The sequence below is a fragment of the Rhineura floridana genome, chromosome 5 (assembly GCF_030035675.1).
Source record: "Rhineura floridana isolate rRhiFlo1 chromosome 5, rRhiFlo1.hap2, whole genome shotgun sequence".
NCBI classification, from domain to species: Eukaryota; Metazoa; Chordata; class Lepidosauria; order Squamata; family Rhineuridae; genus Rhineura; species Rhineura floridana.
This window is the reverse complement of record NC_084484.1, coordinates 97,489,723-97,505,474: the sequence shown is the minus strand read 5'-3', so window position 1 is coordinate 97,505,474 and position 15,752 is coordinate 97,489,723. Positions and strand designations below refer to the sequence as shown.

General features: G+C 40.6%; 1 protein-coding gene across 1 annotated transcript in view; it reads left to right on the top strand.

Annotated features, from left to right (window-relative positions):
• Nucleotides 1-1,234: 1,234 nt before the first annotated feature.
• The window catches only part of PCP4 (Purkinje cell protein 4), a 72,383-nt gene continuing 57,865 nt past the window's right edge, over nt 1,235-15,752 (top strand). The window contains exon 1 of the mRNA XM_061629465.1: nt 1,235-1,350. Coding sequence (XP_061485449.1) covers nt 1,342-1,350 — 9 coding nt within the window. The 5' untranslated portion in view covers nt 1,235-1,341. The remainder of the gene's footprint in view (nt 1,351-15,752) is intronic.

Sequence of the window (15,752 nt, the reverse complement as noted above, 5' to 3'; positions counted from 1 at the left end):
TACTGAAACTCTAAATTGCACTCTCGGCTAAATGGCTGTTTCTCCTTATAAGACCTTGCCAGTGAGCGAAGTTCTAGAGAGCAAAAGAATTTTGTTCTGATAGCAGTCCTGCACAGCAGACAGGAGGAACATTTGGCCCTCTAGATGTTACTGAACTATAACTCCCATCAGCCCCAGCAAGCATGGCTAGGGATGACAGAAGTTGTAGTTCAGCAACATCTGGAGGGCCAAAGGTTCCCCACAACTGCCCTATATAGTGATGTTGGATTGGGTGTGGAACCTGAGGATAAAACAGTGAAGACAGGGAGAATATGTGGAATGGCTTCATTAAGCACTGGCTTTTCTATTGCCACTTGCAGGACAAACATGATACCTGTGCTTTGGGGTACTGGTCTTCAACCCTGGGTTATTTATTTGATTTATATCCAGCCCTACTTCCTAGCAGGAGCCCAAGGCAGTAAACAAAAGCACTAAAAACACTATAAAACATCCATTTAGGACCAGGTAAAGTTTCCCAGCACATAGGTGGCAGTGGTTGGGCTAGGACAGCAGGACAGTGATGCAAGCTGTCCCAGGATACCATGTGCATGTGCCTGGCTGGCAGCAGTCCCTTACATGTTAGTTACACCTTCCTTTTAGTTGATTTTGTGTTTTGAAGGCTCTCCGGTCCAGTTCTATGGCTCTGTGCATTCTTACCAGACTTTTTTTTTCCTTTTGAAAAGGAATGTGCAAGGAACAGTGCCACAAAATTGTTTCCCCCGGAACATAACCACTTCAGATTTGTGTGACAGACAGGCATCCAACAGAGAAAGTCTTCTCAGTGTGAAGTGCAGGGATGAGGAAAGCATTGCCTGAAGGATTTCTGTGGGTATTAAAAGCATTGGAGGTTCCACCAAGAAAAGTGTGGCAACTTGCAGGGCTTGAGATAGTTGCTTTCAGAAATGTTTATCAGTGAACTGGATGGTGCTTCGTTGCCATGGGCTTCATACTTGTTACTGTTTTCATTTCAGTTATTGTCAGGAAGTCACACAGTGTATCCCTCTCTCCCTCTCTTTTTCCTTGCCTTCTCCTGCCAATTTTTTCTTTCCTCTTTATAAACATGATTTTTTAGAACTACTCTGCCTTTTTTCTTTCTCACCACTAGGTGGCCCTTTGTGCTCTCAGATGCATGCTGAAGGGGAGGGGGGTCCAGCAGGTGAATGCTTCTTATTGGTTCAGTAGAGGCATGATGCCACTGGGTAGCCCTTTTTAAGAGAAAAGCTAGAAACAGTGTGAAGAGCTTGGTACCGTAGCCTTTTTCTGAGGAAGTGGAAATCTGAGAACTGTCATTTCCAAACAATAATGAGTGAGGTGAGTGGACAAAATGCTTTTAATATGGAGAGAGGGTAGCAAGTAGCTGAAGAAACAGGAGGCTGCATGGAAGAGAAAAATGCAGCTTCTTTTGAATCAGACAGAAGGCTACAGAGAAAGAGGATTCAAACTGTGGAATGTTTTAAGTTTCAAAAGAATGGCATTTATCAGAGAGTTGAACATTGGCTAGGTTAAGGTTTCCTAGGGAGATGTAAGAGATTGTGTGTCAATATTGAACTCAAGAGTTCACCATGTCTCAGAATGGGCAGCTGTTCCTCACTGAGGCTGCAGTCCTATATCCACTTACTTGGCAGTAAGCCCCATTGAACTCAATGGAACTTACTTCTGAGTAAGTCATGCAGAAGATTGTACTGAGACAGACTTAATTAAAAGGAATGCAACAGTTTATCATTGCTCTTGCTGGCTTTGGCTTTGGAAGCATCTGTTCTGAGGTTTGCAAAATTCCCAAATAAATAACCTGGTTTCTTATTTTCATTAGGAATGAATACAGATATGCATTGTGTCTCCTTGATGCAAAGCAATCGATTTCAATATCTGTTGTGTTTAAAAGCAAGCTGAGGTGTCTGTTAGGCAGAAGTTGGACGTCAAAGTGCATGGCTGACTTTTTAAAAAATCATCCTGCTTCTCATTGCTATCCATCAAGTAGCTGCTACTGCTGAAAATATTTTGTATACAAAAAAAGTAGTATGAGACATCAAAGTACCTTCATGCATTTTTTAATTAAAAATAAAAGAAATTAAGTCAGGACATGTATCTATTCCAGTGAAATGGTTTCCAGAGTGGCAAGGCAGTGATCAGTATTTCTAGATTTACAATGCATTCTTTCAAATGACATGACCGGTCCACTAATAGAGCTATAGTTCTTATTATAAAGGAATTTTCTATTTTTGGGAGAAAAGTCCCTACCAAGCAGGGTAAAATTGACGTACAAAGTTAAGACTACCTTCTCAAAAACCTATTGTGTGATATTCTGTGTTTGTAAGTATACTAATAGACCCTAGGATAAAGATGATAAATGCCAGGGGTAAAGGATTTATTTATTTATTTATTAGATTTATTAGTCGCCCATCCAGCAGGTTGTCCAGCCACTCTGGGCAACGTACAGAATAAAAACATACATATACATTAAAACATTAAAATCTCAACAGTAGTAATAAACCTAACCCAAATCAACAGGATGAAGTCAAGGGGGGACAGGGTGTGTGTGGATGGAGAGAATAAGAAAATTGTTATACTTTCAATATGGATAACCTCTTACCCACTCAAGGGAGTGTGTTGCTTTTGAGAGCTTTGAAAAAGGTAACGGCAAGATTTGCCTTCCAGGAGATAGCACTGCCCTAGAAGTGAGGGGGATTCCTCATCTTGTAATGTTTTACCATGCTTATTGAATACATGGTTAACACATTCATTCTTCCTGAGCTTATTCACCTTCCCACTTGATGCTCACAGCTGAATAAATAAACTGGAACAGGTCAAAGCTTTAGCATGCAAATTGCATTAAGCATCCCTTTGTCACATACGTTAAATGAACTGGCTTATCTGACATGGTCCCCATTCTTACTCAGAGCTTTTTCAAAGATTTTCCTGATTTCCCCCACCCCATTAAGCCTAATTGCTATTGTGCATAGCTTTATTCTGTTGGATCAGGTTTAGCTCCCAGTCCCTTGTCACTAGCTATTCATATAATCATCATTCACACTGTTGCCGTTCACATTTGGTTCCTCTCAGAGGAAATCTCTTCAATTCAGTACTTCCCATGCACCAAAAATAGGAATGTCTGTACCAAAAATAAGGAACCCACATTATTAATCTTACACTCGCATTTCAATGCCAAGCAGCTATTCTTGAAAGTTGGACTCCCAGAGAAAGCCACATTGGAGCCTAATTTAAAGTGCACCAAGCTCTGCCAGAGCCGTTTAGCATGATTGCAGCATTAATTTACAGTCCTTCAGTAAGTAATAAATGTGCATTCTCTTATGGAAACTTCAAGGGACATTGTTGTCATTTTCTGAGTCACAGTAACAATCTGTAAACTTTTTCAACTGCCTTTGAGAAAGTATAAAACCAAGTCTCTGGATAATTGTTTCCTAAAGAAGAAAAAAGAAAACAGGGACATGAAAGTTTTGCTTTATGTTTGTTTGTTTTTAATTGAGCTTATGCTAAACAGGAAAACAAACCCTTTAGTTTTCTGCATCCACAGTTTTTGGTCAGGATTCCTTATAGAATAAACTGATCATTCAGTGAACTGTCTTCTAATTCTGTTTATTATCTGGGTGAAACCTGACATAGTGTAATGGAAACGAACAGCTCATATATGGCAATGAAAACATTGTCCCAAAATAGACATGGGTATGCAGCTAAGAGAGGATGGCCCAAAGGATGTGATCGTGCTTGTACTTACTGTTAAGACTCCAAACTAAGTTTAACTTTTGGATTTAGAAAGCTCTGGACCATTCAGAAATGCTGATCTTCCAACTCTATTTCCTTCATCATGTTTGATTTTTCTCATTTTCCTCATTTTGCTTCCTAAAGTTTTATATGCTGTCAACTTAATTGTATGATGCACAAATCCCAGGAGAGATTGTGAGGAATGAAATACCTGAGGAAGTCACTTGGGGAGATGTTCACTTTTCACCCGGAAGCTGCCCACCTCTATTCAGCAAGGGATGTATAGTTATAGTTAGGAGAAAGCAGATATTTATGCAACTTGATGAGGAAAGAATTCCTCAGCTGGCAAAAGGTGGGGGTGTGGGGGGGGCAGGAATGAAGGCAAAGGCAGATTACTTAATAATTTAAACTGACATCCCTTTATTAGATGGGTGGTTCTCTGTCATTTGAAAGAGAGAGGGCAAAGGATGTCTCAAACTTGTCACTTTGCCCACGCTCTCCTTCGGGACAGGGTAAAAATTTGTTACCCTTCAAAGCTAGGCTGGTAAGACTGATGGAATGTGTTTAAAAAGGCAACTATATATGCATGTCCTTCCCCAATTACATTAATGACTAAAGCAAATTCCATCTTATTCACTGAGTATCTTTACAAGTAAAACACAATCCTTTAAGAGTTCTCAGATAGCCTATTGCAATGTATTTTTTCATCCTTCTTTAAAAAGTGGTTCAGAGGTCAAGCTGGCATTCAAATTTTAAATGGAGAGTTATGATGACCATACATACTAAGTTTCACTTAGGTATCTCAGTGCTCATGGGAGACGTTACATTCCAGGGTGCTTTGCATCTTTCGTCCTCCTCTTGAAACCACGAGTGGAGCGACATTTAAAACTGAAACATGGTGTTCTGTACACCAACCTTAATTCAGGTAGATCAGTGTGTCAAGGCAGACATTTTCATAACAAAACAATTTTAATCTTATTTTCTCTTTGAAAATGGGTATGCAGGTTGAGCTTTATTTGAACTTGGAATGTACAATTGTTTCCTGAATTTGTTTACCAAAATTCATTGAGATATCTGACTATTCAACCCAATTATCTAATTACAAACAAGCTTATAAGTGGAATGTCAACCATGTGAGGTTAATTCCACTTCTTCAGTTAGTTATACTTTCCCTACTTTCTAGCAGGAGAAAAACCAGAAGCACAAAAATGTGCAAATTTGAAATAAAACATTCAGATTCTTTCATTGCCTGATTGTTACAAATATTAATAAATGATTCATGGAAAGACATTCACTATCAAAACAATATGATTACCAAGTGTAGATCATTTTCTTCTCCTTCTCCATCATCATAATATCATCAACTGAAGAGTTAAACTGAATTGGTAGATTTTATTGATTGTACATGTTTTTACCTATGATTCGTGTTTTAAATTTCTGTATTTTTTTTAATCTGTTGTAAATTGCCTAGAGACCACTTGGTATTAGGCAACTAACAAATGAAATAAATCACCATCAACGTCACATTTTAAGTGTTGGACCAAATTATAATGCCATCAATTTCCCAGAACTATTTAAAGAAAGGGCATTGCAGTGGTTCCGCTCCTACTTGGCAGGTCGCCTTCAGAAGATGGTGCTTGGGGAACATTGCTCGGCACCCTGGACTCTCCTGTATGGGGTTCTGCAGGGGTCAGTTCTGTCCCCCATGCTGTTCAACATCTACATGAAAACGTTGGGTGCGGTCATCCTTTTTGGCGCCAGGTGAAGACTTTCCTCTTCTCCCAGGCATTTTAGCATGTGTTTTATATTGTTTTAAATTTTTAAATTGTGTTTTAAATTGTTTTTTAAAAGATGTATTTTAAACTGTATTTGTTTTTAGTTACTGTAAACCGCCCAGAGAGCTTTGGCTATGGGGCGGTATACAAGTATAATAAATAAATAAATAAATAAAAATATTGGCCTTTTGTTGTTTCAGACCAAATGTGACTATTGCTCAGGAGCATCCATATAATCTCTTAATGGGTTCAATGAACATGTGAGAGGGTAGTGAGAACACATTTCCTGGCATACATCTCCTATACCAATGGGACTCTGGCCATCAGTAACCCATCTGGCATTGTTGGGATCCTAAGTCTGTATATTTATATGTAGTCAGGATCTCTAATTGGCTCGAGTTCCTAGTCAAGTAGAGGAACCCTATGCACACACAGATATATCCACACAGGGTCCTTTTTTCACCATTTCCCAATGTTTGGCCATCCAGGGCATTGTGTCACCATGGGAGACGCCTGGCCAGGAAACAGCTGTCCTCTGTCATCTCATATGTTCAATGAATGTGTGAAGGGGGTTGTATGAACATAGGTTTGTCTCCAATAGACCTGAGGCAATCTTTTTCTTAGAAAATGTCTCTTTTTCTTTTTCTCATCCCAGCTCCCCCACCCTCCGAATCATAAAGTCCACTTTGCAGAATAAGTATTCTCTACCATTTTCTTTGGGGTAGCAGCAAAATCAAAACACCACCTTAGGGAAAAAAGAATGCAGCTGTACTACTGCTACTGGTAAGGGTGAGTTCCACCCCTAAGAAATCATGGGAGAAATTCTTCTTCCCTTCCTAGAGAAACTCAGGGAACTCCCCCAAACTTCTCTGCTCACAAATAGGGTGGAGAATGTCAAGATGCCATTTTTGCATTTATTTTGTTAGTACTGCACACTGTAGTTCTAAACAATTCAATGGGCTCATGTATTCAGTATGCATGTCAGAGGAACACCTCTGTTTGAGAAAAGGGAGTGACTCTTCTGTGTTGATAACTCTCCTATTGTTGTCATGAGGTACATAAAAATAACTGCAACAAATGTTGGAAAAATACATTGCTTATTTTTTTTAAAAAAAATACTTGGAAAGTATCCATTAACCTTAGGCCTTGTTGCTCTACTGAGATCTCTTTGCTCCACTCCTGCAATCTGGACTGGTATTCCTCATGCCCTTGGCCTGACAGTGATGCAAAACTTCTGCCATGGGTAGGATCAAGATTTTTGCACTTGCTGGCAAATGTCCAAGAAAGTACTTTGGGGTATTGATGGATGAATCCCACCTATCTCAATTAGGAATGGGGTGAGATCTTTCTGAGTCTTTCTAGGGTAAGTATGGTGACCACTTACACATTTGTGTCCCCCCCCCCCAAAGGGAACCCAGATTGGCCTAATATTTGCATATACCAATATGAATGAGATAAAAGTTTAGAAATATTATGTTTTAAATAGAAATACAATATATCTCACCATAGTGGGGTAGGCTGTGACCAAGTGTGCTTTGTATCTGTTTAGTTGCTGTTGAGATGTTAACTGTTGATGACAACTTCAGGGCTCCTGCTCACCCTTCTTATAATTCTTCTACTATATATTTTGGAAAGCTAGTTGTTTGCTAGGCATCTGGATGCCTCTTAAGATATTGTAACCAAATTTTGGACATCTCCTCATGTTGTATAACTAAATGATGGCTCCTCAAATCAAGGAGCAGGTTTCTGTTTATGGCTTTGGATACAATTGGATGCCATTCTGAATCAAGATGGCGGACTGAGCCTTTTAAAACTGCACTGATTTTAACCACATATTTCAAAACTGCACTACATTTTTGGTTACTTAGAATTCCTGAGCATTACTGGGTACAAGGCTGCTAGGTATCTTTAAATCAGACTTGGACTGCATAGCCATTCAAATAGAGGAATCCTTCAAATAGCATTCTGTCGAGTTAACATACTATGGATAAGTCTCAGAAAACACTGGGCTTCATTCATGAGTTCTGCAATGCTCAGAAACACCCAGCCGGGGGAAGATCCTCCTCAGTCACCAGTCTCCTGTCTGACACTTTCCTTCCTCTCCTGCTTTCACAAGCTCCCTTTATGGTTGTGAGGTGATGCAAAAAAGACTTCTGAGCATGCTTAGCACTTGCATTACTGGTGGGAAGTCTGGGAAGTGTAGTTCGAATCACAACCCACGACACTTCTCACAGTTCACATGGGTAATGCATGCTCAGAGGTCTTCATTCCAGATAGTGAGGAGCCACTTGTAAATGTAGTTTGGTCCTTTTCAGTGCTATTTTCCCTCCTCACAACGCGGGAAGTAAGAAAACTGGCAAAGGCTGGTATTGAGCCATTATGAGTACTTGTGATGGCATGGAGAAAGCATGATTCAGCTGCCCATTGTCCACAACGATGTCACAGATGGTCAGCCTTTGATGTTCTTAATGTCATGGTGTGCCTATGCAGTTGATTAAAAATATGCAAAATTGATAAAAATATTAACTGGACCAACAAGGTCAAGTGTAGAGTGTATGAAAGAATGACCAGTAGCCATGTCGAAGTACAAGGATAGCCAATGTGTAATGTCCACATGTTGTTGGATTACAGTTACCATCATCCTTGATCATTGGCCATGCTGGCTGGGGATGATGTGAGTTGGAGTCAAATAACATCTGAAAGTCATCATGGTGGCTAACCCTAAAGTTACCAGTTTGTTACCAGGCCAAATTCAAGGTCATAGAATCAAAGAATTGTAGAATTGAAAGATGCCTATAAAGTCATCGAGTTCAACCCCCTGCTCAGTGCAGGAATCCAAATTAAAGCATACCTGACAGGTGGCTGTCCAGCTGCCTCTTGAATGTCTCCAGTGTTCACTTCCCTAGGTCATTGGTTCCACTGACGTACCACTCTAACAGTTAGGAGATTTTTCCTGATGTTCAGTCGAAATCTAGTTTCCTACAACTTGAGCCCATTATTCTGTGTCCTGCACTCTGGGATGATTGAGAAGAGATCCTAGCCCTCCTCTCTGTGGCAACCTTTCATGTACTTGAAGAGCGCTCTCATATCTCCCTTCAGTCTTCTCTTCTCCAGGCTAAACATGTCCAGTTCTTTCAGTCTCTCTTCATAGGGCTTTGCTTCCAGTCTCCTGATCATCCTTGTTGCTTTCCTCTGAACCCGTTCCAGTTTGTCTGCATCCTTCCGAAAGTGTGGTGTCTGGAACCGGATGCAGTAGTCAAGATGAGGCCAAACCATTGCCAAATAGAGGGGAACTAATACTTCACACAATTTGGAAACTATAAATGCAACCTAAAATAGCATTTGCTTTTTTTGCATCCACATTGCACTATTGGCTCAATAACAATCCCACGATCCTTCTCGCATGTAGTATTGCTGAGCCAAGTATCCCCCATCTTATAACTGTGCATTTGGTTTCTTTTTCCTAAGTGTAGAACTTTGCACTTATCCCTGCTAAATTTCATTATGTTGTTTTCAGTCCAATTCTCCAGCCTAGCAAGATCCCTTTGAATTTTCTTTCTGTCTTCCAAGGTATTAGCTATGCCTTCCAATTTTGTATCATCTGCAAATTTGATAAGTATTCCCTGCACCTCCTCATCCAAGTCATTAATAAAAACACTGAAGAGCACTGGGCCCAGGACTGAGCCCTGCGGTACCCCCAGGATTGTAGCAAGACAATTTTCATTGGAGGGGGGCAGAGACAAAAATTGGGACAGAAGGATTGGGGCATTGGTCACAGGTTTCTGGGGGTGTGAAGTTTTCATATGTAATGACAAAAAAACAAAACCGCAATTTATGCAGTTTAATTAGGATCTATGACTTGTGAAGTTTACAAAAAAGCAAATAAATTGAAATACAATATTTTCCACATGCAAAATATTTGTGTAAACTAAATAACACTACTAGGAAATAAATGTATATCGTACCAATAAAGTTTAATGCACCATGATTTTTCTGCAAATTTGCAGAACTGTTCACTTGAAATTCCTTCAAATATATTATTTCAAAAGCCAAGATGACTAAATTTGGTTTTCTCTGATTAAACATTGAACACCCGTATGGTGTCAGTGCATGCATCAAAGTTGAGAATGGATTTTCACACACAGATGTAGATGTACCAAAGGTGAGTCCTGCAGCATGCAAAGTGTGTGTGCGTGGAGAGGCTTCTTTGTGCAGGTACAATGTTTTAGTAAACTCATGAACTGTGAGTACAGTTCTCCTGAGACAGCTACTTCCCGGAACCAACTACTCTGGTCTCTGTTGCCATGCCAGGAAAGCAATTAAGAGAAGTTTCACTTTAAACATTAAATTAATACATATAAACATAACTTTTCATAACAAAATGCTTGACAGCATGTCACAAGGGAACTATATGTCTCTCCAAACTACAGGTGCTAGAATGAACTGTGGAAGCACACAATCTCCGTTCTATAGAAAGGCCCTGGGCCAGCCAAGTAATACTGCTTCTGATGGCTCTACCAGCAAATGTCACATGCCCTATTTTGGTAGTACAAAAATTTGCATGAGAAAAGTTAAATCAGGTGAATTATTTATAATTATTTGCACAGTTGGGTGGAGGTCTAAAGCAACTACGGTTCTAGCCACGTTGTACTCTTCAAAACCATTTTGAAACGGAACCAGCTTGAACGGATTGAAAGCATCTCTCTTTCAACTTTTGTAGTAGGGAAGAAATGCCTCTCAGACACACACGAACACACAATATTCCAGCTCTCCACTGCCTGGGCTAAGTTAGTAAGTTCTCATTAGGTTTTCTGAGCCTTGGAGAGCCAGCTCACCTGCCTCTCTGCTTCTTCTCAGGTCCTGCCGTGGACTCAGCTAGACTGCTGCACTGTCTAGGCCCAAAACGCCTAGGCACATCCACCAGATGCACTAATAGCACCCACCACCTAAGAGGTTGCCGGAGCACTACAGGGGAGGAGGATATCAGTGTTGCCAACAAGCAAACTTTCCCCCACCACCACCAGATTCATGCCCCAAATCCACCAAAATCTCACCATAACCCACTGAACACTGTGTTTGATAACATTTTTGTGTTATTGTGAAACACTGTTATGAGGAATTGTTTAACAAGGTGGTTAACAGAATTTAAACCATTGATGTTTTGTGTTTAAGTTTGGAACTGCAGATAGAAATAGGTGTGTGTCTCTTTTAGATCTGAGAGAAGTATGGAGGTTTTGCATTCCTGTTCTTTGTAGGTTTAAAAAATGTGTGTGTGTGTGTGTGTGTGTAGTTGGCTACTCCGAGAACTGGATGCAGGATTAGGCAGGCCTTTGCCTAATCCAGCAGCCCCTTCCTGTGATGGTTATAAGATGTACTGTTTATACAAAGGATACCTGTTGAGGAGTCACCTTATTAAATACAAGCAGAGGTTTCTCATTGGTGAGGCAGGTACACTCTGTGCATGATCAGGCCATTTATTTCTGAGGCTTATAGTTTCTAATCATCATGTCTCCTTTGGTGGTGCTTAGGCTGCATCACACTTTGATGGGGTAGAATGTTGCCTACATGTTTTCCTTCTCAGTCAGCCAACTAGCAAGAACCTCCTTGTCTTAATACCTTTAAAAAACAAGCACACCAGAGGATCTGGAAACTTGACTTAAAAATCCGTCTCTCTGTCACTGGCTTGTTATGTTGTGCTGGGTAAATGCTTTCAATCAAAGGGGTAGCCAACTAGCCATGGCTTAAAGCAGAAATAAAACAATAGTCAAATAGCACTTTAGACTATACATAAGAACAGAAATGCAAACAATGAAAATATGCAAAAGTAGAATTTTTTTTAAAGGGTAGATTTTGGCTAGATAGTTTCGTGAAATACATCATAGCGGGGGAGGGGGGAATGAAATTGAAGTGTTTGTAAAAACCAGCAGATCCTGACCATAAAATGTTTGACATCCACTAGATTTCCCACTAGCTACTAGGCAGGAAAATTTGCCACCAGACATGCACCTAACATCACTAGATTTTAATGGAGAAATCATTAAATTGGCAACAATAGGGCAGATGCTCTGCAGTGCATAACGATACTGTCCTTCCTGCCTTGCCTTCCTCCAATTGCAAACCCTTAGGTTTGCTAACTCCCCCCCATCCATCAAGATTTGTGTACACTTCGTTCACATTATATTTGCTGTGTTTGGGTTCTACCCCTTTTATCCATGAGACAAAGATGAATTATCTGAAAGTTTGCCTCCTTCCCTACAGACCTTCTCAGGTGTTAAAATTGGCAGAGGGGGACCTCTTCATAGCTTGCCACCCTCAGATGGTCAAGGTGTAGTGGCCTGGAAGAGGACATTTTCTGTGGTGGCTAATAGGTTATGGAATTCCCTCCCCACGGAGGTGCACCTGGCACCTTCATTATATTGTTCTGGCTGTATGATGAAGACACACCTCTTTACCTTGGCCTTTGACACCTGATATGTTTACAGGACCTACCCTATTCCAGTGAATGTAATTTGTTTTAATTGTTTTTATTATTAAATTTTAAATTGTTGTAAGCCACCCTGGAACTTGCTGGTAAAGGGTGGTTTAATCACCACCACCATCATCATCTGAAGTGCCTCTCTCAAAAGAGATAGCTCCTCCTTTATTGAACTGCACCTCTCCTTCCTTTCCCCCCTTTAATCCACAAAGAAGCGTAACAGAGATTTGCCTCATCTCTCTTTCTTTACTACAGCATCAAGACTGAATGGTCTTAATCACCTTTAACCCATGAAGAACCACAACTGTATCATGCCACAGCAAGTTAGACTCCTTTCCAGTTTTGCTTTTAAAGAATCTCTCCCCAACCCCACCATTCCGCCAGGATCTCAGAGCTTCACAGAACATAATGAATGCCCCCTATTTTAAAGCACCACCTCTCAGGAACATGTTATTTTTGACATCCATTTCTTTTTCCTGGAAACCTACCTAGGAATGTAACACAGTTTGCCAATTGCAAGCTAGGGAATACTGACCTCAATCTTTTAAAAATAAAAAATACAGCCTATTTAGAACTTTTATGTTTTCATAAATTCATTTCTTGTAATCATAGCTATTGAAGCTGGGGTTGGGGACAAAACAGATGAATCAAATTGGGTTCCAGTTACTGAGGTAAATCTCTCTATGAAAGTCATTACATGTTTTCTAAATTGCTGTCTAACGGAGTTAACTCATTTTGCACAGGGTAGGAGGCCTCTGGAGACTAATAGCAAAATTCTGCTTTGTGAAGGCATAGAACATTCTGCAAATGAAATTGCTGTGTGTGTCCCCCCCTGACTTTACTTTGATGATGCAACCTTGGTAGCTTGAAATTTCCTATATCCGTGTCTGGAATGAGCATAGAGCTTCATGCAGTTTATATGGAAGTATTTTTTAAGAAAGGACTTCTTGCATAATTTTTGCATTTTGCACCTGTGCACTAGAACAGGGATTCCCATACTGTGATCCATGAGCTTCATTCAAGTGGACAGTCTGTGATGTGTCCATATTAAGTATTCATATTTATTTTTAATTGCATTTTGTTTTTGCTTTTATTTCTTGTCTTTTATTGTATTACAATTTGAATTCTATGGAATGCAAATTGTATTTTTATTGTTCCTTTTATTTCTTGTATTGCATTTTATTGTATTACTTTACATTCCATAGAATTCAATTTGTAATACAATAAAATGCAATATTAGAAATAAAAGGAGCAATAAAAATACAATTAAAAACCATACAGCCTCTAGCACAGTGCATTATAATTGCTCTAGCGGGCAGAAAAATCATTCAGTGGTCCGTCAAAGACCATCGGCAATTTTCAAGTGGTCAGTGGGGGGTGGGGAGTTTGGGAGTCTGTGCATTAGAGATGACAGCTTTAACGATTGGTCCATAGACAGGGAGAAGGAGCAAGTTTGGTGGAACCAGGGCAGAACGTGATGGTAGGACAGGAGCAGTCTGCCACAAGCTGATATGTATTTGGGTGACTATTATGTGTCCTCTGTTTGAAGGGCTGCCTTATCCAAGCCCAGTTAAAAGATAAAGAACCATAAGAAGGGAGAGCAGGAGGGGCTTGAAGGTTGCCCATCAACAATGAGCACCTGGACAGCAGGCTGAGCAGCCACAAATGTCACCGGGCTACAGTCTTCCCCACTGTGGTGAGATAAATTGCATTTCTGTTTAAATTATAGTTACTATTTCTAAATTTGCATCTAAGCATATCAATTGGCATATGCCCCCCTTTGTGCTTTTTTTTTTTAGGAATCTGTAAGTAGCCACCCCAATTGGCATAGCTGGATACCTGCTGAAGACATTTTATTGCCTGAGGTTGAACAGGCATTGCCCTACCTCCACCCCAAGTCAAGATCCACAGTGCTCAAAACTGGCCAAGTTATTTTGGCATCTGAGGCAGAACTACCCTTCCCTCTCTGGCAGTAAAATACAAGCATAATAGATTAAATAACATTTGCTGCCCTTTCCTGACATTAAAAATCAGTTGCCTGAGGTGTCACCCTTATTCTGCCTACTGGTAGAGCCAGCCCTTTCACATTCTACAGGCCCACAATCAACCCCCGGAACAACCACAATCACTTGTTCTCCTCTTTTCAGTCACCATTAGCTCAGTTGCCCGGTCAGCCTTGGGAGCCTTCTCCATTTGCTTCTCCCTCTGGTGGTGGTGCAGACTGGGTCCAGAGAGACAGGCAAGCAAATGAGGAGTTGTAACAGGAATGAGGAGGAGGTGGGCCCTTTAAGAATAGCCCTTCACCCTAAGAACATCCTGTTCACTTGTCTGTCCCCCCCTTATCTGCTTTTCAGACTGGTTACCTAAAAAAAAAGGTCCCACATAGATTTGTCGGGTGGATAAGGACACAGCCATCAAAATTAGGCAGGTGCCTTCACTGTACTACTTTCAGTGCCTGTTATAAGCTGCTTTGTAGGCAAATCTGCCCAGATATGTGAGGTTGACATGCATTTTAACATGTAATTTTTTATTGAAAAATGTATAGTTTTAACTGCTGATTTTATTAATATTTTGGTATTTTATTAGGTCTACTTGTTTTTAACTTCTGACTTTATTGATAATTTAGTGTATATTTTATGTAAATCGCTTAGAGGTTCTTACAATCAAGTGGTATACAAATTCGGTTAAATAAATAAATATCATTATTGCCAACCCCAATATTCACATCCAGCATTATGTAAAAGTATTGGTTTGTTTGTCAGAGGCATTGCCTGGTTTGAGTTTCCCCACCCATGAACCAGGTGTCTTTTCCCCAACTCCACTCTGACCACTCAGCCCCCTTCTCCATGGCCACTCTGTTCACCCCTTAGTGTAAATGTAAGAAGTGCTGTCATTCAACCTTTAACAGAAGGGGTTCATGCCACTCATCGGAGCACAAGCCCCTCCATGCGCTGTCCTTCTTCCGGTGTCTCTACTTCCAAGAAGGTCTTCAGAGTGGCATGACACAATATAACGTCAAGTGGCTCTAAAGCCATTTCAGGAAGTGTGGCAAGCCAGCCTTACTTCTTAGAGTGGCACCAGAGTAATGTGATGTCCTATTATATAGTGTCACTCTGAAGACCTAGAAAGTGGAGGGAATGGGCATAGAGGGGTTCATGCTACTATGAGCAGCACAAGTCCATTCCTTTAAAGGTTAACAAACATCAAAGTAATCAAAGACCACCCCATACATTTGAAGCAATAGGCAGAGCCTACCCCTCCCATCTCTGAGAAGGGCCTAGTCCTTTAAGTCCACTTTGGGGGGGGGTAGACTGTGCAGGACCTGTTGCTTGGTGCAGGGCTGCACCTGCTAGTCAACCGCTAAAGGTATCACTGCTATCTGTTTACCTCTAGGTTAGCAACATTTGTATACTACAAATGCACTAACTGAAGTAATGCTAAAAATAAATCCAGGAACAGCCTATAACGTAGATTCTCAAGGACCACATTAGCCCCTATGTGACTTTAGGGGGCTACACAGGGCAGTCCTTTTCAAAGGGCAACATTGGATGCTCAAGCTTTTGATGCTCAAAAACAGCACTAGGAAGAAATGACACTCTGAGACCACTTAAAAAGAAAGAAGGGGGGAGCAATACAACAAGCAAGGACTTTGAGCAGAGTGGGAGGATCAAGGGTGAAGGCCAGTGGATTTGGAGGCAGATTAAAATTATGGAAGAATAAGCAGCCACTGCCAGTCATTACCT